The sequence below is a fragment of the Oncorhynchus keta genome, chromosome 22 (genome assembly GCF_023373465.1).
Source record: "Oncorhynchus keta strain PuntledgeMale-10-30-2019 chromosome 22, Oket_V2, whole genome shotgun sequence".
In the NCBI taxonomy this organism is placed as follows: domain Eukaryota; kingdom Metazoa; phylum Chordata; class Actinopteri; order Salmoniformes; family Salmonidae; genus Oncorhynchus; species Oncorhynchus keta.
Genome location: NC_068442.1, coordinates 13,106,060 through 13,130,157, shown reverse-complemented (window position 1 = coordinate 13,130,157; position 24,098 = coordinate 13,106,060). Strand labels below are relative to the sequence as shown.

The following is a 24,098-nucleotide window of genomic DNA, read 5'->3' as shown; positions in this document are numbered from 1 at the left end:
AGGATTGGAAAGCTGCTGCAGTCATCCCCCTCTTCAAAGGGGGAGACACCCTGGACCCAAACTGTTACAGACCTATATCCATTCTGCCCTGCCTATCTAAAGTCAACAAACAGGTCACTGACCATCTCGAATCCCACCGTACCTTCTCCGCTATGCAATCTGGTTTCCGAGCCGGTCACGGGTGCACCTCAGCCACACTCAAGGTACTAAACGACATCATAACCGCCATCGATAAAAGACAGTACTGTGCAGCCGTCTTCATCGACCTTGCCAAGGCTTTCGACTCTGTCAATCACCAGATTCTTATCGGCAGACTCAGTAGCCTCGGTTTTTCGGATGACTGCCTTGCCTGGTTCACCAATTACTTTGCAGACAGAGTTCAGTGTGTCAAATCGGAGGGCATGCTGTCGGTCCTCTGGCAGTCTCTATGGGGGTGCCACAGGGTTCAATTCTCGGGCCGACTCTTTTCTCTGTATATATCAATGATGTTGGTCTTGCTGCGGGCGATTCCTGATCCACCTCTACGCAGACGACACCATTCTATATACTTTCGGCCCGTCATTGGACACTGTGCTATCTAACCTCCAAACGAGCTTCAATGCCATACAACACTCCTTCCGTGGCCTCCAACTGCTCTTAAACGCTAGTAAAACCAAATGCATGCTTTTCAACCGATCGCTGCACCCGCATGCCCGACTAGCATCACCACACTGGATGGTTCCGACCTTGAATATGTGGACACCTATAAGTACCTAGGTGTCTGGCTAGACTGCAAACTCTCCTTCCAGACCCATATCAAACATCTCCAATCGAAAATAAAATCAAGAGTCTGCTTTTTATTCCGCAACAAAGCCTCCTTTACTCACGCTGCCAAGCTTACCCTAGTAAAACTGACTATCCTACCGATCCTCGACTTCGGCGATGTCATCTACAAAATCGCTTCCAACACTCTACTCAGCAAACTGTATGCAGTTTATCACAGTGCCATCCGTTTTGTCACTAAAGCACCTTATACTACCCACCACTGCGACTTGTATGCTCTAGTCGGCTGGCACTCACTACATATTCGTCGCCAGACCCACTGGCTCCAGGTCATCTACAAGGCCATGCTAGGTAAAGCTCCGCCTTATCTCAGTTCACTGGTCACGATGGCAACACCCATCCGTAGCACGCGCTCCAGCAGGTGTATCTCACTGATCATCCCTAAAGCCAACACCTCATTCGGCCGCCTTTCGTTCCAGTACTCTGCTGCCTGTGACTGGAACGATTTGCAAAAATCGCTGAAGTTGGAGACTTTTATCTCCCTCACCAACTTCAAACATCAGCTATCTGAGCAGCTAACCGATCGCTGCAGCTGTACATAATCTATTGGTAAATAGCCCACCCATTTTCACCTACCCCGCAGTTTTTATTTATTAACTTTTCTGCTCTTTTGCACACCAATATCTCTACCTGTACATGATCATCTGATAATTTATCACTCCAGTGTTAATCTGCAATATTGTAATTATTCGCCTACCTCATGCCTTTTGCACACATTGTATATAGACTCCCCTTTTTTTCTACTGTGTTATTGACTTGATAATTGTTTACTCCATGTGTAACTCTGTTGTCTGTTCACACTGCTATGCTTTATCTTGGCCAGGTCGCAGTTGCAAATGAGAACTTGTTCTCAACTAGCCTACCTGGTTAAATAAAGGTGAAATAAAATAAAATGCACGTGACCAAGAAGGCCTGACCTATAGCATATCATAAACACACCAATAAATGAGTTATAACAAACTCCAAACACCATAACACATGTGACCGCAAAATGGAATGCAGAGGACTTGACACAAACTCAAAATGGGAACTGGTTGCTCATGCGTTAATTAAAGGGGAAGTCAAATCTGCGGACTAAATTTGACTAATTGTGGAAAATACTGGAGATAAAGAAGGGGTGGTAAGGAGGAAGCACTGCATGCATATTATGTGTCCCAAACAGGTGCTGTTTTTCTGACTGTTTGGAACAATGTAAACAACCCAAAATAAATAAGCGTACCAGATAGTCTGTAAGGTTGTTTTTTTGTGTGTATTTTTTGTAACGCCTTTCTTACAGCAAACACTAAAAACTGCTGCATGCATTGGTGAATACAATTGCTGAAATGGAACGATTTATTACGCTAATTATTCAAGGGCCGCTTTATTTTATTTTACAACTAAAATGCTCGGTTGTTTTTTAAATTAGGAATGACTCGTATTCTGTGTGATGACATGAATGCATCAATGAATGATTGATACAGTAGCCTATATAAGTATTACAACATAGGCCTAAGTAAGACTAAACAGGATGCGCTCTTAAGCCTACAGCTCGACGGTGGTTACACAAGGCTGCTTTATACTAAGCCTACTAATGATGATGACGTTACTTATTATTATAATGATGGTCATTATAGTAATAATAACAATAAGGAGATTAATAATAATCATTTATTATTATTATAAATGTAATAGTAGTTCCTCACAATTTGGAACGGTGTAAACAACACTAAGTCAATTATAAGTAATACCAGAGAGGTTGTTCAAACGAAGAAAAACAAGTGTGACGCCTTCATTACAGCATAGCAAAGATTAAAAAACAGCCTAATTTTTTTTAATGGTTTATCCTACATGTTGTGGTTGTGTGAGGCTTGGTGCTTTCGGAATATTAAACAAATACGTATATAGGCAACAGAAGCAGGATGCGTCACACCCTGACCTTAGAGAGCCTTTTTGTCTCTTTGTTTTGGTCAGGGTGTGATTTGGGTGGGTATTCTGTTCTTTATTTCTATGTTTTGTGTTTCTATGTTTTGGCCGGGTATGGTTCTCAATCAGGGACAGCTGTCTATTGTTGTCTCTGATTGGGAATCATACTTAGGCAGCCTGTTTTGCCACTTTAGGTTGTGGGATGTTGTTGTTAGTTAGCTCTGCGTAGCCTACGGAACGTGACGTTGTTCTTTGTTGTTTTGTTTGGCGTTCGGATTTAATAAAGAATCATGACCACGCTGCACTTTGGTCCACTTCTTCCGACGAGCATTACAGGATGTCTTATTTCTGTAGATATGTGCCCGACCGGCTTGATTCGGTCTTATGTAGCAAAATTTGAAATGTTTTTTTTTTTTTTACATTGGATAAAAGTAGAGACTGAGGTAGAAAATGGTATATCATACACTACAGTTGAGGAGTAATAGGAAAGTAATTCTGCATTGAAAGTTGATCAATTTGTATCCTCACTTTTGAGAAAATGGCCTTTGAATGTATTGGTATCTAGTGAAGAGCTCTTTGTCTACACTCATTCGGCATCGTTCACACCCTCTTAAGCTTTAGCCCCACCCATCTCTTTAAGGGTTGATCCGAGCGTTCGGTCCTAACAACAGTAGTCAATCACCCAAGCTAATTGGCTAGCTTGCTAGCTACTTCCAGACACAAATGAGAGAACATCTCACTCTGACCATTTTACTTGCCCTAGCCGAGCTAGTTAGGCTGTTTTTATGTTATCCAGAGCTTTGGTGACTGCAACTGTGCTCCTGGCAACAATTTAAAAATAACATTTTTTTTTTTTGCCAAAGCTTACTGACACCAGCTGTATTCAACGGGTGTTGAGCGTTTGTAAATTTGTCAGTAATTCTACGCCAGAACAAATTTACCAGTTAGGTCTATCAACAGCTGTCGCAGTGAACATTCTATTGAAATGGATACTTGCATATTGGAGTCTTTTGTTAAGACATGTAGCTAGCTAGCTAAACAATTAACCATAATCCCAACTCATGACGTTACTACCCTGCATGAATTTTCAGGTAGCTAACCAACCTGGTTTAATGTTATCTAGCTAACATTAGGCTATAACTAACAAAGCAAATGGTTCTGAAATACGAATAATATTACTACACAGATCATACACGTTACGTGTATGATCTGTGTAGTAATATTATTCGTATTTCAGAACCATTAGCTAGCTAACAGTATACTTTAACTTGAAATGAAAACGACTTTCTGAGAAAATTAGAAACGTGTAATAACTGAAAATGTAGCTAGCATGGATGGACCTCTGTCATGGATGCCGTGGTTGCCCTTATTTTGAAGATTTAATCCGGAGACAGGTGTTTTCTCCATCTCTTTAGCTATTATATTCTAATTCCTCTGATTTCAAAACTCGGTCCACCAGAAAGTAGAGAGCAACACTTATGCAGTTCGAATACGCAATATTTAAAAAAAAAAATGCATTAGACAGGATTACCTACATATACTGACTAGCTCAAATAGACAGAAGCGAGCTACATGGCAGACCAATCCAAACTCATCTCTCGGCATGTCCAGCCCACTCATTATCTCAGCCAATCATGGCTAGCGGGAAGGTTGCTCTCTTTTTCTGTGGCTAAAACACCTAGGCTCGTAATTTAACAATTTTATTTATATTTACAGATGGCATATACGTTTTTTATTAAGGCACATGAAAGTTCACATGTTCCAGAAGACATTTCTGCCAAAAAATGCATTTTGATTAAAAATGTAAAAAAAGTTTCTTCTGTGAAGTAGTGATGCTTGACATACTCCTAGTTTCCTGAAACGAGTCACCATATAAGGAGGATTTATAAAGCCAGGCACATTTAATAGATACATTTTACCGCTAGTCAATGTCACAGCTGATTTTACCAATCTGTGAGGTAAAGTATTCAATCATTTAGCTGTGTATTTCGGATGGAATCTACACAGAATGTACCAGAGAATGCCACCAAAATAGAGCTCGTTCTGCATTTTATTTGATGACAGTGTTTCTATTGTTGACCTTAAAATTGACATCTTGGACATCCCATGCCAAATCTCCATAGATATGTGTGATAGCTTGTAGTTTGGATACGTACTCTCTGGTGTGTAGTAGTTTAACCTCAGTACTGAGTAGAGTACATGTCCCTGCACTAAGCACTATAAATATCCCTGTTCAGGGCCTTCAGGGCCTGTTGTCCTGGCTCCTGTGTTTAGCTCGGTTGTTATTGACACTGACTAAAATAGGCTGACTGCTACCTTCAATCATAGATCAACAATACCATACCAATTTGTGACATAATTCAGACATGCATAACTGTGACATACATACTACATAATACTGACATACACTGTACAAACACATACACTGTACAAAACATATCCCTTTTGCCCTCAGAACAGCCTCAATTGGTCAGAGCGTGGACTCTGAAAGGGGTGAAAAGCATTCTACAGGGATTCTGGCCCATGTTGACTCCAATGCTTCCCACAGTTGTGTCAAGATTGGCTGGATGTGCTTCGGGTGGTGGACCTTCCCTGACATACACACACAAAGCTGTTGAGCGTGAAAAACCCAGCAGCATTACAGTTCTTGACACACTCAAAACGCTGCGCTGTCTGTCTTTGTCTAGTAGGGAGATGCTCTGATGAATGTCTTGTCATCTCTGCATCTTGTCTTTGGTATTCGAAGTCGGGCACATGCCCAGGGATTTCAGTCTCAAGCAGCACTCTTGCATGCATGGGCTCCCGAGTGGCGCAGAGGTCTGAGGCACTGCATCTCAGTGCAAGAGGCGTCACTACAGTCCCTGGTTTGAATCCAGGCTGTATCACGTCCGGCCGTGATTGGGAATCCCATAGAGCGGCGCACAATTGGCCTAGCGTCGTCCGGGTTTGGCCGGGGTAGGCCGTCATTGTAAATAAGAATTACTTCTTAACTGACTTGCTTAGTTAAATAAAGGTTAAATAAATACATACAAAAACACTACCATACCCCATTCAAAGGCACTGAAGTATTTTGTCACCCATGTCTCAAGGCTTAAAAATGATTATTTAACCTGTCTCCTCCCTTACATTAACACTGATTTGAAGTGGATTTAACAAGTGACATGGTTTTGTACACTCAGTGTATAATTGCCAGAGTGATCGACAATCTCCGTGATGACAAAGTTTCCTGGTACTTTATCAGCCGTTAGTTTGACACCCCTGATTGTGTGCTGCTCCTCCTCGTCTCCTGCAGAAAGTGAGCCCATCGAAGCGATCGCCAAGTTTGACTATGTGGGACGCTCGGCCCGCGAGCTGTCCTTCAAGAAGGGCGCCTCCCTGCTGCTGTACCAGCGGGCATCGGACGACTGGTGGGAGGGCCGGCACAACGGCATCGACGGCCTGGTACCTCACCAGTACATTGTGGTGCAGGACATGTGAGTATGCAGCCAAACGCACAGCTTCGAGAGTTACAATCACATACAGTATGTTACGCTCATGTTCTTATTCCATTCCAGACATCAATGGACTGGTATTATCCATCAATCTGGTGACATGACAATATGTTGAATTAAATATATTATTTTTCCAAAGACGGTACAATCCAGACAAGCAGTTTTGCACAGGAATTGTTAGTGGGGCAGAATTTGTAGTTGCACAACATTACGATATGTCACCATCCTTGAAGTCTAGACTCCTATTCCCTTACCAATACGTTAGACTGTCGATTAGCGACTCTTGCATGCAGTAAATGTGTCTACATTCTTGAGGACTCCTCAGTACAGCAGTATAACCGCCCTCCTGCATAACTGACCAATCAGTTAATAAATCAATCACGTTGTACTGCATTTTGTATGGTATTTTTACTCTTAAAACAGAGGAACCCCAACCTCCCTTAATCCCATTTAGGGTCCTTTTTCATAGTGAAAGTGCCGTCACCCGTCCATATTTAATGTTCTCTCTCTGGATTAATCACTGCACTGTCCCCGTCTTGGTGGTCAAGTCCTCCCTGACACTGACTTTGAGGGGCATTGGCCAAGGCTCTGGGGCTGTGTGAAGCAGGGCCCTGGGCTGCAGGCCTCCGTCCGTCTTTCCCGGGTGTCCTCTAGGGGTCCTTAACTACCCCGTTTGTCATCCTCATCCCCACCTGGAGCACCTCTCCACCCCTGGGAACCGTCCCTCCGCCCCTGGGAACCGTCCCTCCGCCCCTGGGAACCGTCCCTCCGCCCCTGGGAACCGTCCCTCCGCCCCAGCAACAGTTGCTGCCTAATGGGATGGATTTAAATCCTCATTAAGAGGGCAAGATGGTCAGATGGCCCCTCCTCCCTCAGTGCTACGGGTCCTTTTCCAGCTGTCCCTCTGATGGCTGTTTTCTTAGTTAATGGAACGGCCCAGAGAACTTACTGCCATGTGTCCCGTAACATAGCATAATGTACTAGAGGGCTCTGAGACACACGGCCCCATCAAAGGGCCCAGAATAAAGTGATGTCTGGGAGATATCTGGCCCTGTCTCTGTTTAGCAGCCAGGGTATCCTCTTTCAGAGCTGCACTGTGGGGCCTGGGGAACTCTAAGGCACGACTGAGCAAATTCACAGCATGGTGTGTACTGTCTGAGCACTTGGTTGAAATACAGTAAGATATAGCTTTGCGTATCAGATGGCTGGGTCACGGTCATCCTTCTTGTGATACGTGCACTGCAGCGTGCGTGGTTTATCAGCCAGTCCATTAGTCACCCCTCCACCAGACTCTGTGGCAAGTAAGCAGGTCTGATGGCTGCCACCTGACAGGAACGGGCATCAATTGCAGTGTCTGCAGCTAGCGCTCAGCTCCGCTCAGTCACACAGGCAGCCCACTGAGATAAACCAGACAGCTGGCACTGGTCAAGCTGCCTGGCAGTCCTGGACACACCATGACTAATGGCATGCTAATAGATGCAGGCCTATGAGTCAACATGAACCTGGAGGAGAGGCTAGTTAGGTATGATTGACTAAGCTCCTTTGTAGCTCAGTTGGATAGAGCGTGGCACTTGTAACGCCAGGGTTAAGTCGCTTTGGATGAAAGTGTCTGCCAAATGGGTTTTATTATTATTATTAACTGAATGCACTGTGGTCAAAAGCTTTCCACTTCTAAGCTTTTTTTGCATACATTTTTTTTTTTTTTTTTGTCTTTTGTGTGTGTTACAGGGACGATAATTTCTCAGACACACTAAGTCAGAAGGCTGACAGTGAGGCCAGCAGCGGTCATGGAGCTGAGGACAAAGACATGTGTTCAGGCAAAGACATGGGCTCCCCTACAGACACCAAGATCCCTGACGCCTACATTGGCAGGCGAGTTCGACCACATCTGACCTCTACCTCATGAAGTGAGGGTGTATTTATTCAACGGAAGAAGACAGAATTAAACATGGGGGGGGGGCTACTTGGACATGCATTTCTCTTTTCTGTTGCAAAATATTTTACAACTTTATATGCTGCTTGCCCACCTGCCACACACACACAAGCCAACCGGGGACCCTTGTGTGACCCCCCCCCCCAACACACCTTGACGTCTCACTGTGGTATCCTCTCAAGTATTTTTGCTAATGTAAGATTGCCAAGCCAATAACTGCCTGACTGTTGGGGACGGTCTGTCTGCCAGGGCTCTGGCTCGGACTACCACCAGCACCACCACACCCTCTTCTGACTCCACTGTACTGCTTGTGGGCAACTAGAGTTTAAAAGGCAAAAGTGGCACATAAAATGTAAAAAATGAATCTATGAGTTCCAATGAAGGAAAAGACGTTCTGCATTCCTGGCTTTACGACTGAGGGATAATTGGAGTAAGTCATTGCGTCTAGATCAGAATGACCAGATGCTTCCACACTTCGAACCCTGGGCCCGTATTCACAAACGGTCTAGGAAAGTAGAGCTTGCCTTTTTTAGAGATATTATGTGGACAGAGGGACCTGATTCTAGATCAGCACTCCTACTCCTCTAAGAGAATGTTTGAATTACGGGCCCTGTTTCCCTGTCCTGTCCCTCTCTCAGCGTAATGGCCAATAGAGTTCTCTTTAATGAGTTGTCCCAGTCAGTGGGTCATTTTCAAATTAGTCGGCTTTAGGAGTATGTTGTAAATATATTAGAAGGTTTTTTTTAATGGTGGTGCTTGGTCATTCTCAGACCAGTCCAGGGCTGGTACACACTCACTCTCCTGGTGTATCCTTTTGGCAGGGACTATGTTGGCTTCTGGGAGAGCGTTAGTATTTCCTATTTTTATCTTCCATTCATTGCTGCATTCTAGTTTGTGTGGCGGTGTAGGCGACCTTGGAGAATATACCACTGGCATCTGCCCAAATGCAAGTTAAGATACTGTTTTATTAAAGGGCTTGCTCACTTGTCTCTCTGCTGGAGAGAATGTTGATGAATCATACTGTGTTTTGTACTATCCTAGCTATGTGTTCCATTCTGCAGATTGAGCCTCAGTCACCTTCTCCAATCATGTTCCATAGTCATTTCCTGTCCCCCCACACCCCCGCTCCACTCCCGATTCCCATGCCGTGTCCAAGTTGTTATCTCCTCCCTCGCTCCTGGCAGCCCTCCATTTCCTCTCTCTATCTTTCGCTCCTCTCTCTTCTCTCGCTCCTCTCTCTTCTCTCGCTCCTCTCTCTTCTCTCGCTCCTCTCTCTTCTCTCGCTCCTCTCTCTTCTCTCGCTCCTCTCTCTTCTCTCGCTCCTCTCTCTTCTCTCGCTCCTATCTTCTTCTTCTCTCGCTCCTCTCTCTTCTCTCTATGTTCTCTCTACGCTCCTCTCTCTTCTCTCGCTCCTCTATCTCCTATGTCTCTATATCTTCTCTCGCTCCTCTCTCTTCTCTCGCTCCTCTCTCTTCTCTCGCTCCTCTCTCTTCTCTCGCTCCTCTCTTCTCTCGCTCCTTCTCTTCTCTCGCCTCCTCTCTTCTCTCGCTCCTCTCTCTTCTCTCGCTCCTCTCTCTTTCTCTCTCTCCTCTCTCTTCTCTCGCTCCTCTCTCTTCTCTCGCTCCTCTCTCTTCTCTCGCTCCTCTCTCTCCTCTCTCGCTCCTCTCTCTTCTCTCGCTCCTCTCTCTCTTCTCTCTCTCCTCTCTCTCTTCTCTCTCTCTCCTCTCTCTCTCTCTCTCCTCTCTAATCTCCCTCTCTCTCTCTCGCTCCTCTCGCTCCTCTCTCTCCTCTCTCTCGCTCTCTCTCTCCCTCTCCTCTCTCTCCTCTCTCTCTCTCTCTCTCCTCTCGCTCCTCTCTCTCTTCTCTCGCTCCTCTCTCTCTTCTCTCGCTCCTCTCTCTCTCTTCTCTCCTCTCTCTCTCCCCTCTCTCTCCTCTCTCGCTCCTCTCTCGCTTCTCCTCTCTCGCTCCTCTCTCGCTCCTCTCGCTCCTCTCTCGCTCTCTCGCTCCTCTCTCGCTCTCTCTCTCTTCTCTCTCTCGCTCCTCTCTCGCTCTCTCTCTCCTCTCGCTCCTCCTCTCGCTTCTCTCGCTCTCTCTCTCTCTCTCGCTCTGGCTCCTCCCCTCTCTCGCTTCTCTCGCTCCTCCTCTCTCGCTTCTCTCGCTCCTCCTCTCTCGCTTCTCTCGCTCCTCCCTCTCTCGCTCTCTTCATCCTCCCTCTCTCTTCTTCTCTCTTCTCCTCCCTCTCTCTCTCTTCTTCTCTCTCTCTCTCTCTTCTCTTGCTCTTTTCTCTCTTCTCTTTCTCCTCTCTCTCTTCTCTCTGCTCCTCTCTCTTCTCTGCTCCTCTCTATCTCCCTCTCCCTCTCTATATGTTTCTCTCGCTCTCTCGCTTCTCCTATATCCTCTCTCTCTAATCTGTCCTCTCTCTCTTCTATCTAAATAATCTTCTCTCTCTATATCTCCTCTATTCTCTCGCTAATCTCGCTTCTCTCGCTCCTCTCTATTCTCTACACGCTCCTCTCTCTCTTCTCTCGCTCTATGTTTCTCTCGCTCCTCTATATATTCTCTTATCCTCTCTTCTCTCGCTCCTCTCTCTCTTCTCTCTCTCTCCTCTTATCTGCTCCTCTCTCTCTCCTCTCGCTCCTCTCTCGCTCCTATCTCTCCTTTATCTCTTCTCTCGCTCCTCTCTCTTCTTCTCCTGTCGCTCTTCTCTCTCTTCTCTCTCTTCTAGGTCTTCTCTCTCTCTCCTCTCTCTCTTCTCTTCTCTCCTCTTCTCTCTCTCTCTCTCTCTTCTCTCTTCTCTGTTCTCTCTCCTCTCTCTTCTCTCTCGCTCCTCCCTCTCTCTTCTCTATCCTCTCTCTCTTCTCTCGCTCCTCCCTCTCTTCTCTCGCTCCTCTCTCTCTCTTCTCTCGCTCCTCTCTCTCTCTTCTCTCGCTCCTCTCTCTCTCTTCTCTCTCTCGCTCCTCTCTATCTCCCTTCTCTCGCTCCTCTCTCCCTCTTCCTCTCTCCTTCTCTCTTCTCTCCTCTCTCTCTTCTCTCGCTCCTCTCTCTCTCTTCTCCTCCCTCTCTCGCTTCTCTCCTCTCTCTCTTCTCTCGCTCCTCTCTCTCTTCTCTCGCTCCTCTCTCTCTTCTCTCGCTCCTCTCTCTCTTCTCTCGCTCCTCTCTCTCTTCTCTCTCGCTCCTCTCTCTCTTCTCTCTCTCCTCTCTCTTCTCTTCTCTCGCTCCTCTCTCTCTTCTCTCGCTCCTCTCTCTCTTCTCTCTCTCCTCTCTCTCTTCTCTCGCTCCTCTCTCTCTTCTCTCTTCTCCTCTCTCGCTCCTCTCTCGCTCCTCTCTCGCTCCTCTCTCTCTTCTCTCTCTCTTCTCTCTCTCTTCTCTCTCTCTTCTCTCTCTCTCTCTCTCTCTCTCTCTCTTCTCTCTCTCCTCTCTCTCTTCTCTCGCTCCTCTCTCTCTTCTCTCGCTCCTCTCTCGCTCTTCTCTCGCTCCTCTCTCGCTCCTCTCTCGCTCCTCTCTCGCTCCTCTCTCGCTCCTCTCTCGCTCTTCTCTCGCTCCTCTCTCTCTTCTCTCGCTCCTCTATCTCTTCTCTCTCCTCTCTCCTTCTCTCTCTTCCTCTCTCGCTCTTCTCTCTCGCTCCTCTCTCGCTCTCTCTCTCTTCTCTCTCTTCTCTCTCTTCTCTCGCTCTTCTCTCGCTCTTCTCCTCTCTCTCGCTCTTCTCTCTCCTCTCTCCTCTCTCACTCCTCTCTCTCTCTCTCCTCTCCTCTCTCTCTCCTCTCTCTCTTCTCTCGCTCTCTCTCTCCTCTCTCTCTCTCTCTCTCTTCTCTCTCTTCTCTCGCTCTTCTCTCTTCTCTCTCTCTCTCTCTTCCTCTCTCTCTTCTCTCTCTCTCTCTCTCTCGCTCCTCTCTCTCTTCTCTCCTCTCCTCTTCTCTCTCTTCTCTCGCTCCTCTCTCTCTTCTCTCTCTCCTCTCTCTCTTCTCTCGCTCTTCTCTCTCTCTTCTTCTCTCTCTCCTCTCTCTCTTCTCTCGCTCCTCTCTCTCTTCTCTCTCTCCTCTCTCTCTTCTCTCGCTCCTCTCTCTCTTCTCTCTCTTCTCTCTCTTCTTCTCTCGCTTCTCTCTCTCTTCTCTCTCTTCTCTCGCTCCTCTCTCTCTCCCTCTCTCCTCTCCTCTCTCTCCTCTCGCTCCTCTCTCTCCTCTCTCTCCTCTCTCTCCTCTCGCTCCTCTCTCTCCTCTCGCTCCTCTCTCTCCTCTCGCTCCTCTCTCTCCTCTCTCACGCTCCTCTCTCTCCCTCTCTGTGTCTCCTCTCTCTCCTCTCTCTCCTCTCTCTCGCTCTTCTCTCTCGCTCTTCTCTCTTCTCTCTTCTCTCTCGCTCTCTCTCTCGCTCTTCTCTCTCTCTCTTCTCTCGCTCCTCTCTCTTCTCTCTCTCTCTCGCTCCTCTCTCTCTCTCTCTTCTCTCTCTCTCTCTCTCTCTCTTCGCTCTCTCTCTAATCTCTCTCTCGCTCCTCTCTCTTCTCTCGCTCCTCTCTCTCTTCTCTCGCTCTCCTCTCTCTCTCTCTCTCCTCTCTCTCTCTCTCGCTCCTCTCTCTCTCTCCTCTCTCTCTCGCCTCTCTCTCTCTCGCTCCTCTCTCTCTCCTCTCTCTCTCGCTCCTCTCTCTGTCGCTCCTCTCTCTCTGTCTCTCTCTCTCTGTGTCTCGCTCCTCTCTGTGTCTCGCTCCTCTCTGTCTCGCTCTTCTCTCTCTCTTCTCTCTCTCTTCTCTCTCGCTCTCGCTCTCTCTCTCTCTCTCTCGCGCTGTCTCACTCTCTCTCATCCTCTCTCTCTCCTCTCTCTCTCTCTCTCGCTCCTCTCTCTCTCTCTCGCTCCTCTCTAATCTCTCTCGCTCCTCTCTCTCTTCTCTCGCTCCTCTCTCTTCTCTCGCTCCTCTCTCTCTCTCTTCCTCTCTCTCTTCTCTCGCTCTTCTCTCCTCTCTCTCTCTCGCTCCTTCTCTCTCTCTTCTCTCTCTCTCTCTCGCTCTTCTCTCTCTCTCGCGCTCCTCTCTCTTCTCTCGCTCCTCTCTCTCTCTCTTCTCTCTCTCTTCTCTCCTCTTCTCTATGTCCTCTCTCTTCTCTCGCTCCTCTCTCTCTTCTCTCTCTCCCTCTCTCTCTCTTCTCTCGCTCCTCTCTCTCTTCTCGCTACCTCTCTATCTCTCTCAGGAATCTTCTCTCTCTCGCATCCTATCTCTTCTATCCTCTAAATATCTCTCTCCTCTCTCTAAATATCTTTCGCGCTATGTAGATAAATATCTCTCTGCGCTTTAATATGTTCTCTATCCTCTCTCTCTCTCTATCCTCTTTTCTCTCTCCTCTCCTCTCTCTGTCTCTCTACGCTCCTATGTAGACTCTCTATCTCCTGTCTCTCTCTATGCGGCTCCTCTCTCTCTTCTCTCGCTCTTCTCTCTCTCTAGACTCCTCTCTCTCTCTCTTCCTCTCTCTCTCTCTCGCGCTCCTCTCTCTCTCTCTCTCGCTCTCTCTCTCTCTCTCTCTCATCTCTCTCTCTCTCTCTCTCTCTCTCGCTCCTCTCTCTCTCTCTCTCTCTCCTCTCTCTCTCTCCTCTCTCTCTCTCCTGCTCCTCTCTCTCTCTCTCGCTCTCCTCTCTCTCTCTCTGTCTCGCTCCTCTCTCTCTCTCTCTCTCCTCTCTCTCTCTCTCTCTCTCTCTCTCTCTCCTCTCTCTCTCTCTCTCTCTCTCTCTCTCTCGCTCCTCTCTCTCTCTCGCGCTCCTCTCTCTCTCTCGCTCCTCTCTCTCTCTCTCGCTCCTCTCTCTCTCTATCCTCTCTCTCTCTAATCCTCTCTCTCTAGCTCTCTCTCCTCTCTGCTCCTCTATGCTCCTCTCTCTCTCTCTCTCTCTCTCTCGCTATCTCTCTCTCTGTCTCCCTATGTATCTCTCTCTCTCTCTCTCGCTCCTCTCTCTCTCTCTCTCTGCTCCTCTCTCTCTCTCTCTCCTCCTCTCTCCTCTCTCTCTCTTCTAAATAATATCTCTCTCTCTCTGTCCTCTCTCTCTCTCTCCTCTCTCTCTCTCATCTCTCTCTCTCTCGCTCCTCTCTCTCTCTCTCTCTCCTCTCTCTCTCGCTCCTCTCTCTCTCGCTCCTCTCTCTCTCCTCCTCTCTCTCTCGCTCTCTCTCTCTCTCGCTCCTCTCTCTCTCCTCCTCTCTCTCTCGCTCCTCTCTCTCTCGCTCCTCTCTCTCTCGCGCTCCTCTCTCTCTCTCGCTCTCTCTCTCTCTCTTAGGTCTCTCTCTCTCTCTCCTCGCTCCTCTCTCTCCTCTCTCTCCTCTCTCTCTCGCGCTCCTCTCTCTCTCGCTAAAATCCTCTCTAAATCTTCTCTCTCTGTCTCCTCTAATCTCTCTCTCTCGCTCTCTCTCTCTCTCTCTCTCCTCTCTCTCTCTCTCCTCTCTCTCTCTAGTCTCTCTCTCTCTCCTCTATCTCTCTCTCTCTGTCTCTCTCTCTCTCTCTCTCTCTCTCTCTCTCTCTCTCTCTCTCTCTCTCTCTCTCTCTCTCTCTCTCTCTCTCTCTCTCTCTCTCCTCTCTCTCTCTCTCCTCGCTCCTCTCTCTCTCTCTCGCTCCTCTCTCTCTCTCGCTCCTCTCTCTCTCTCTCGCTCCTCTCTCTCTCTCTCTCTCTGTGCTCTCCTCCTCTCTGTCCTCTCGCTCCTCTCTGTGTCTCGCTCCTCTCTGTGTCTCGCTCCTCTCTCTGTCTCTCCTCTCTGTGTCTCGCTCCTCTCTGTGTCTCGCTCCTCTCTGTGTCTCTCGCTCCTCTCTCTCTCTCTCCTCTCTCTCTCTCCTCTCTCTCTCGCTCCTCTGTGTCTCTCTCTCCTCTCTCTCTCTCTCCTCTCTCTAAAATCTCGCCTCCTCTCTCTAATCTCTCGCGCTCTCTCTCTCTATCCCTCTCTCTCTCTCTCTCTGCCTCTCTCCTAATCTCTCTCGCTCCTCTCTCTGTGTCTCTCCTCTCTGTGTCTCGCTCCTCTCTCTCTCTCGCTCCTCTCTGTATCTCGCTCCTCTCTCTAATCTCTGCTCCTCTCTCTCTAAATAATAATCTCTCCTCCTCTCTAATCTCCTCTCTCTTCTCTCGCTCTTCTCTCGCATCCTCTCTCCTCTCTCCTCTCTCTCTCTCGCTCCTCTCTCTCTCTCGCTCCTCTCTCTCTAATAATAATAATCTCTATCTCTTTAATCCTCTCTCTCATATAGATAAATCTCTCTCTCTCTCTATCTAAATCCTCTCTCTGTGTCCTCTCTCTCTCTCTCTCAATCTCCTCTCTCGCTCCTCTCTCTCTCTCTCTCTCTCTCTCTCCTCTCTCTCTCGCTCCTCTCTCTCTCTCTCTCGCTCCTCTCTCTCTCTCTCTCCTCTCTCTCTCTCTCGCTCCTCTCTCGCTCCTCTCTCCTCTCTCTCTGTCTCGCTCCTCTCTGTCTCCCTCGCTCTCCTCCTCTCTCTCCTCTCTCTCCTCTCTCTCCTCTCTCTCGCTCTCTCTCTCTACATCTCCTCTCCTCTCGCTCTCCTCTCTCTCTCCTCTCGCTCTCTCTCTCCTCTCTCCCTCTCGCTCTCTCTCTCCTCTCCTCTCTCTCCTCTCCTCTCTCTCTCCTCTCTCTCTCTCTCTCTCTCTCGCTCTCTCTCTCTCTCTCTCCTCTCTCTCTCTCTTCCCTCTCTCTCTCTCTCTCTCCTCTCTCTCTCTCTCTCCTCCTCTCTCTCTCTCTCTCTCCTCTCTCTCTCTCTCTCGCTCCTCTCTCTCTCTCTCTCTCCTCTCTCTCTCTCTCCTCTCTCTCTCTCTCTCTCTCTCTCTCCTCTCTCTCTCTCGCTCCTCTCTCTCTCTCTCTAATCCTCTCTCTCTCTCTCTCTCTCTGCTCTCTCTCTCTCTCTCTGTCCTCTCTCTCTCTCTCTCGCTCCTCTCTCTCTCTCTCTCCTCTCTCATATCTCTCTCGATCTCACGCTCCTCTCTCTCCTCTCTCCTCTCTCTCTCTCCTCTCTCTTCTCTCGCTCTCTATCTCTCTCTCTCTCTTCTCTCCTCTCTCTTCTCTCTCTCTCTCTCTCTCTCGCTCCTCTCTCTCGCTCCTCTCTCTCGCTCCTCTCTCTCTCTAATAATATCCTCTCTCTCTCTCTCGCTCCTCTCTCTCTCTAAATCTCTCTCTCTTCTCTAGCGCCTTCTCTCGCATCCTCTCTCTCTCTCTCCTCCTCTCTCGCTCTCTCTCGCTCCTCTCTCGCTCCTCTCTCTCTCTCTCTCTCTCTCTCTCTGTCCCCTCTCCTCTCTCTCGCTCCCTCTCTCCTCTCTCTCGCTCTCCTCTCGCTCCTCGCGCTCCCCTCTCTCCTCGCGCTCTCTCCCTCTCTCCCTCTCCTCTCCCTCGCGCTCTCCTCTCCTCTCCCTCGCGCTCTCCTCTCCTCTCCCTCGCGCTCTCTCTCTCCCTCGCGCTCTCCTCTCCTCTCCCTCGCGCTCTCCTCTCTCCTCCTCTCGTCTCTCTCTCCCTCCCTCTCCTCTCTCTCGCGCTCCCTCTCTCTCTCTCTCTCGCTCCCCTCTCCTCTCCCTCGCTCTCCTCTCCTCTCCTCTCTCCCTCTCCTCTCTCCTCTCTCGCTCTCTCGCTCGCGCTCCCCTCTCCTCTCTCTCGCTCCTCTCTCTCTCTCTCCTCTCCTCTCCCTCTCGCGCTCCCCTCTCCTCTCTCTCGCGCTCCCCTCTCCTCTCCCTCGCGCTCTCCTCTCCTCTCCCTCGCGCTCTCCTCTCCTCTCCCTCGCGCTCTCCTCTCCTCTCCCTCGCGCTCTCCTCTCCTCTCCCTCGCGCTCTCCTCTCCTCTCCCTCGCGCTCTCCTCTCCTCTCCCTCGCGCTCTCCTCTCCTCTCCCTCGCGCTCTCCTCTCCTCTCCCTCGCGCTCTCCTCGCGCTCTCTCCTCGCGCTCTCCTCCCTCTCGCGCTCTCCTCTCCTCGCGCTCTCCTCTCCCTCGCGCTCTCCTCTCCCTCGCGCTCTCTCCTCTCCCTCGCGCTCTCTCTCCTCTCCGCTCCCCTCTCTCGCTCTCCTCTCCTCTCCTCGCGCTCTCCTCCCTCGCTCTCCTCTCCCTCGCTCTCTCTCTCCTCGCGCTCTCCTCTCTCTCTCTCTCCTCTCCTCTCGCTCTCCTCTCCTCTCTCCTCTCTCGCTCTCCTCTCTCGCTCTCCTCGCTCTCCCTCTCGCTCCCCTCTCTCTCGCTCTCCCTCTCGCTCTCCCTCTCGCTCCCCTCTCTCTCTCTTTCGCTCTCTCCACTGTTCTATGCAGACATGGCTCGGCACTGTTGAATCATTCATATCTTTGGCTTTATTTAGACATCTACTCCCACTGTTCGCGATCAACAACGATGCACTCACTAGCTAGTCAAAAGCCCTGAAGTGCCTGGTATGTCGTCAGGCGATGTACATCATTTCTGTTATACAACTGTATTAATTACAGCATAGAATTGTAGTCAGTCAGCCAGACATTATTGTATTATATGGTTTGCATTTGTATGACATCATCAATAAGATGGGAAGGAATGCCGTCATATCAGTGAACCGTTGTCTCTGTATTGTGTTGATAGACAGGAATGCATATCATTTACTGTAGAATCTTGGATGAATAGCTAGTGCATAATAGGGTTTAAAAGTACACAATGACTGTCTATGGGTTGTACTGTAGCAGTTATCTTCCTTCTTATAAGCTTGTTCAAAGATTAAGTTGTGATTTTACTCCCCCCTACTGCTCATGATGAGTCCCTGCACTTGTTTACCCCCTGCAGTAACACACTCCTCTCCCAACCCCCAGCCAGTCCTCCATACTGTATCAGAACACATCATGGCCCATATTTAGCTCAATGATGAAGGTCCCTCTCCCTCAGGCTCTTAATGACGGTGGTTGAGACAGTGTTCATTAGGCAGGAATTAGACTGGGACTTGAAACACTCTGAAAAGCCTGGGAGGGATGATTAAGGAATGAATAGCCGCGAGACTCATGAATGACATTTCATGGAGATAAAGGTTTTGTCACAACACTGATATGAGACAGGAAGTGATGTGCAGCTAGCCTGGTCCCACATCTGTTTTGTGCTGTCTTGCCAACTACTATGGTCTTGTAACGACACCAGTTTGGATACTACAACAAGCCAGCCTGCAGTGTTTAGTGCTGATCAGGTTGTGTGATATAACATTATGACTCACACACACACTTTGCTGTCTCCTGCTAGGCTGGCTGGGTGTTATAAATATGCGGATCAGAGCAGCGTCTTTTTCGAGCCCCGGTAGAAATGACTGTGTGTGTGTGTGTGTGTGTGTGTGTGTGTGTGTGTGTGTGTGTGTGTGTGTGTGTGTGTGTGTGTGTGTGTGTGTGTGTGTGTGTGTGTGTGTGTGTGTGTGTGTGTGTGTGTGTGTGTGTGTGTGTGTGTGTGTGTTGGTTGCAGATGTTAATGCGAGTGTAGTGCAATGCATATCTATGTTCAAGAGGGTGTTTTGAGACAGCCAGGTTCAGATGGAGGACAGCTCTAATGCTGAGCCAGCTGTACCTTCTCCCAGGCAGGGGGCCTGCTGTGACTGGAGGTGCTGATAATGACCCAGCCTGCAGGCCTCTCAGTGCTGCAGCATAAGCCCTGCCAGCCCTCACTATACCTGGGCTCTGAACAAGCTACTAGGATCACTTTGGGACTGCCATATAGGTTTACATCTGAACACTAAATTCAGACGGAAGGCTTCAACAACTCTGCCTGGTGTCTCGATCCACTTAGTGACTAAGAGTCAGTGAGGGACTGTAGCTACATTACCACGGTCTGTCTGCAAGACCAGGCAACATTTATAACGTATAAGGCCATAGACCTGCCTAGTTTTAAATAAAGGTTGAATAAAATAACCTGACCTCTGTGTCTTTGCACCACCCCTCCCACGGCAGGCACAGAAAGAGGACGGAACCCCCATCCCGCCGCCCCCCTGTCCGCCCCAGTGACGTCCACTGCATAGTGCACTCCCAGCAGAGCCACGGGGGCCAGGTTCACACCCCTGAGATGGGTTCTCCGGTGCTGGGTCACTCCTTCAGCCCCCGGGATCTACTGCGGAGCCGCAACCACGGCCAGCTGCCCATGGACAGCCCAGAGCGCCGGCGGCGTACCGGCCACGGCAGCCTGACCAACATCAGCCGCCACGAGTCGCTGAAGAAGATGGAGAGCCCGCCCATCCGACGCTCCACTAGTTCTGGCCAGTACACAGCCGTGTTCCAGGAGCCCCACCCACACCCGCACGGTGGTGGCGGCAAGCCCCTGGACCCGGAGACCATCGCACAGGTCAGCATCAGCAACGAGGGACGAGCACAGCTCACTCCAGCACCACAGCCCTGCACCGCCCTGTAAACCTAGTCAGTGCTAATTCTGTATTCTGCTCCTGAACACCTCTGTCACATCACTCCCAAACACATTCACATTGACAATCTCGTTGTCATGTTATCAAGATGCTCCTATACAGAGTGACTTACAATAAGTGAAGTCAACAAATGTAGGTGAGACGAGACAACCACATGTCGCCATCATTGCAAGTAAAACTTTCTTTAAAGAATTGCTGCTAGCAGCAACTGCAGCGCAAGTAAGAATATCACAAAAAAAAATGTTTTTGTTGCTTCATATAGCTTCTGGGATATTGACGTTGAGTTAAATCGCTTTTGAGAATCGAGTATCTATTTTTGTAATGTTCCACACCGTCACACAGGCTGCTAATTTGGTCCGAGTGCCGCTTGTCAGAACAGAAAATAGAAAGTCATTATTTCAAAGCAGGCATCAGTGTCTGCATGGGGATACTTTGTGTCGTTACAGGCCACAATTACCTTATCAGAGCTCTGATAACAATGCGATGCGTCTTGGCGGTAGCAGTATGCATTGTGGGAAATCATGAGAAGCCATCAGCAGTGTGAAGAGACTTCTAATTAGGAAGCTGATGGTCAAAAAGAGGATGATGTCTCTCTCCATTGGGTTGTCTGTCTCTGTCTAGTAGGGAGATGCTCTGATGAATGTCTTCTCATCTCTGCATCTTGTCTTTGGTATTCGAAGTCGGGCACATGCCCACATGCTCAAGCAGCACTCTTGTCCTGACTGAGCTCGCATGCGCAAAGGTCTGAGGCACTGCATCTTAGTGCAAGAGGCGTCACCACAGTCCCTGTTTCAATTCCAGGCTGTATCACATCCGGCAGTGATTGGGAGTCCCATAAGGATGTCACTGTATATTTATTAACTTCTCTGTCTTTTCCCACTGTTTACCTACCGCTCGCTCTCTCTCCCTTCAGGACATAGAGGAGACAATGAACACGGCGCTGAACGAGCTGCGGGAGCTCGAGAGGCAGAGTTCGGCCAAGCACGCCCCCGACGTGGTGCTGGACACTCTGGAGCAGAGGCAGTCGACCGGGGGCCCCACCCCAGCTAGTTCCAGCGAGTCCCTCAGCCCCCTCCACAACATCCTGCTGAGGGCCCAGACCGGCGAGGCCGGGGGGGCGCCGATGCGCCGCAGCACCAGCTCCTCCAGCGACACCATGAGCACCTTCAAGCCGGTGGTGGTGCCCCGCATGGGGGTGCAGCTCAAGCCGCCCGCTCTGAGACCTAAGCCCCTGGTCCTGCCCAAGACGGGCCCGACCCACCTCCCCGCCGCACCCCCTCCCCAGGACCCCCTGGACAAGTCGTGCACCATGTGAACGCTGAACTCTGGGACGGGAGCAGAGGCCAATGGGAGAAGGGCTCTGAGTCTAGATACAATAGCAACATGTTATCAATGTGTATAGATTCTAATAATAATTATAACATTGTGAGGACAGTATAAGAACAGTCCATTGCCTGGACATTGATTAAAGAGATCTGAGACATTCAAGTAAGCAAGGATGCTGTATTTGTTTTCTTTGTGAGGTGGATTTGTTTTCTTGCAGTGTCTAGAAGTTAACCAGTGTCAAGTAAGTTAACCACATTTATTGACAATGACAACATAGGGATATTCTCTGGTCTGCTAAACAGACTGAACTACCACAAAGAAAAGGGCATGTTTCAGTGTGAATATTTTCAACAGACAAATAGTTTGTCAATATCATATGGAAAATACTGTAGAATCTGCTGAAATGCCTTGCATCGCTAGATAAGTCAACTTTTTCTTCATCATTACTATATACAGTAACAAATCACAAAGGCTTCCTTCGAGGTTACAGAAACTAGAGAACTACAAAAGAATGAACGCTAAAGAAACTAAGTGGTGCACGTTTTGTTTACTACTCAGCCAGGGGAACTATGGGAAATGTAGTCTGTGTCGGCTGTGCCCGACTGGAGTTAGCTTCTCACTTAGATGAAAAATACTTAGGTTTAGAGTACTGATCCTATGGCCTTACTGCCACTCAGAAATATAAGCTGTCAATAGTGTTCAAACCACCAATCGAAAGCTGCTGGTAGTATGTGTGTAGCTAACTAATATTTATAGCTGAGATTGAGACAGAGACTGAAGCAGGGAGTGGAAGAGTCCAGATATGTGTGTGATGATAAGGGTACACTCATATATATATATATATATATATATGAATTATGAAAACTTGTACAAGATTCAAGTTGTACATGTTGATTTCACATGGCTTTATTTTAACACAGCAGAGTCGTTCTAAACAAGGTCTGGAGGGAGACGAGGATACAACCACTATGTGAAATATTACCCATTATGGAAATTCTGTGAAAATTGTTATATACTCTTAAAGACCTGTGTTGAACCTTCGTTGGCCTTCTGTTTTTAGAATCAAGGAGCCGGTTGAGAATGGTTTGCTGTACTATAGACGCCCCACAATGCATATGACCAATGGTATACACAACACACGAGCTTGCTTTACTGTACAACAACACACAATGCCTGGCTTTCTCTGTCCAAAAGAATCATAGTTTTAGAGCATGGATGTTACTCTCTCTTTCTCTCCTTGTGCAAGACTCCAAAAACTTGTGGAAAGACTCACGGCAACTCTCCCAACGACGGAGTGCTGCCAGTAGCCATGGACTAACTGACTGTTACTGTAAAATACTACCTTGTTCATCATACTGCTTCTTGTGTTTCTTGTCAATGTCAGTGTGTGAGGAGCTTTCTATCCCAATAGCCCCCTCTGACCATGTAGGCTAATCCTTGTGTTGTGGATAGAGAGATGGGCTGGTCCATTACTCTGTGGGGGAGATGTGACTGATGTTTAGATTCTCCATCAGGAATTTGTCATTACATGTATGCGATAAACCCCCTCTCCGCATGTTCACTGAAGACCATGTCACATGATGTGGGTGTATGTGACAACTGACCACCGAGGGAACTGGCCTACTCATACTGGAACTGAATGCCCCCCTGTTTTCCAATTCTGTGACAGTGCCCTCTAGAGGTCTGTCTGTGTAGCTGAAGAAAGAAGACTGATAGGTGCATGTGTGGGGAAGCTTGCATCTGGTTAAAGAGCAAGGACAAACAAAAACTAATTCCCAATAAGCAATGTTTTCCTTGAAATACAAACTGCAACAGGTTTATTTTTGTCTATTGCAAAACATTTATGTATATTAAAAGTGAATATGATCTGAATTCTGGATTTACAACCCTTTTTCTGAGTTCTGTAATGTTTATTTTTTACGATTTTAGTTTTGTTAGAATTGGGTAGGATTTTTTGAACAAAGGATGTAGAAATTCAAAAATGTCTGAAGTTGCAGGTGTCCCACCCAAACCCGGATCGTATTCATTCGACACCAAATGGAAGAAAACTGACGGAGGGAGTACCAAGAAGAAACACTCATTTAGTTTTCCGTTTTGCTACAGTGTCTCCTAATGAACATGAGCCTGTTGTATTCTGTGTTTTCTCTCTATGCCAATTATACACAGTAGTGTCCTGCCTGTTGACTAACTTTGTGTCCTTGTACATCTGTAGTATGTACACGTGAAAGTGCCTTTGAAAATGTTTTCGAGGAACTTGAACTATGTTCTGTACTGTTGCATTCTCATTTCAGACCCTGTGTTACGAGCAGTAGGAAGCGAGATGTATGAATTAATAATGATGATGCCATTTTAGAAAAAGTTATTAATTATTGAATAATAAAGATACTGCTTATACATTGTGACAATGCACTTTTATGTATAGAACTGTATATTTGGCATGAAATATCTTAACTTTTAGAGCTATTTGAGGGTTGTTCCTCAAGGGTTTTTCTTTCTAATAAAGGCAATTGTTCAGTCTGAAGTGGTCTTTTGTCCTTAAATTAGCACTGTGCATGTTGTCGGCAGCACTCTAAACCTCTGGTCATTGTGTTACAGGATATACTTCACTATTTACAACTCATTTTCAAGTAAATGTACATTATATCTTACTCTTCGGAAAATGGGTACAGTTGAAGTCGGAAGTTTACATACACTTAGGTTGGAGTCATTAACTCGTTTTTCAACCACTCCACACATTTCCTGTTCAAAAAAACTATAGTTTTGTTAAGTTGGTTAGGACCTCTACTGTGTGCATGACACAAATACATTTTCCAACAATTGTTTACAGACAGATTATTTCACTTATAATTCACAGTATCACAATTCCAGTTGGTCAGAAGTAGGCACAGTCAACTTAGTGTATGTAAACCGCTTGGAAAATTCCAGATGACGTCATGGCTTTAGAAGCTTCTGATAGGCTAATTGACATAATTTGAGTCAATTGGAGGTTTACCTGTGGATTTATTTCAAGGCCGACCTTGCTTGACATCATGGGATAATCAAAAGAAATCAGCCAAGACCTCAGAAAAAGTCTGGTTCATCCTTGGGAGCAATTTCCAAACACCTGAAGGTACCACGTTCATCTGTACAAACAATAGTACGCAAGTATAAACACCATGGGACCACACAGCTGTCATACCGCTCAGGAAGGAGATGTGTTCTGTCTCCTAGAGATGAACATACTTTGGTGTGAAAAGTGCCAATCAATCCCAGAACAACCGCAAAGGACCCTGGGAAGATGCTGGAGGA

General features: G+C 47.8%; 1 protein-coding gene across 2 annotated transcripts in view; it reads left to right on the top strand.

Moving 5' to 3' along the window:
- The window catches only part of LOC118401070 (SLIT-ROBO Rho GTPase-activating protein 1-like), a 162,753-nt gene extending 139,426 nt beyond the window's left edge, over positions 1–23,327 (top strand). For both annotated transcript variants that reach the window (XM_035798270.2, XM_052474813.1), the window contains exons 19-22: positions 6,017–6,197; positions 7,944–8,087; positions 19,021–19,408; positions 20,398–23,327. In XM_035798270.2, coding sequence (XP_035654163.2) covers positions 6,017–6,197; positions 7,944–8,087; positions 19,021–19,408; positions 20,398–20,799 — 1,115 coding nt within the window. In that variant the 3' untranslated portion in view covers positions 20,800–23,327. The remainder of the gene's footprint in view (positions 1–6,016; positions 6,198–7,943; positions 8,088–19,020; positions 19,409–20,397) is intronic.
- The last annotated feature ends 771 nt before the right edge of the window (positions 23,328–24,098 follow it).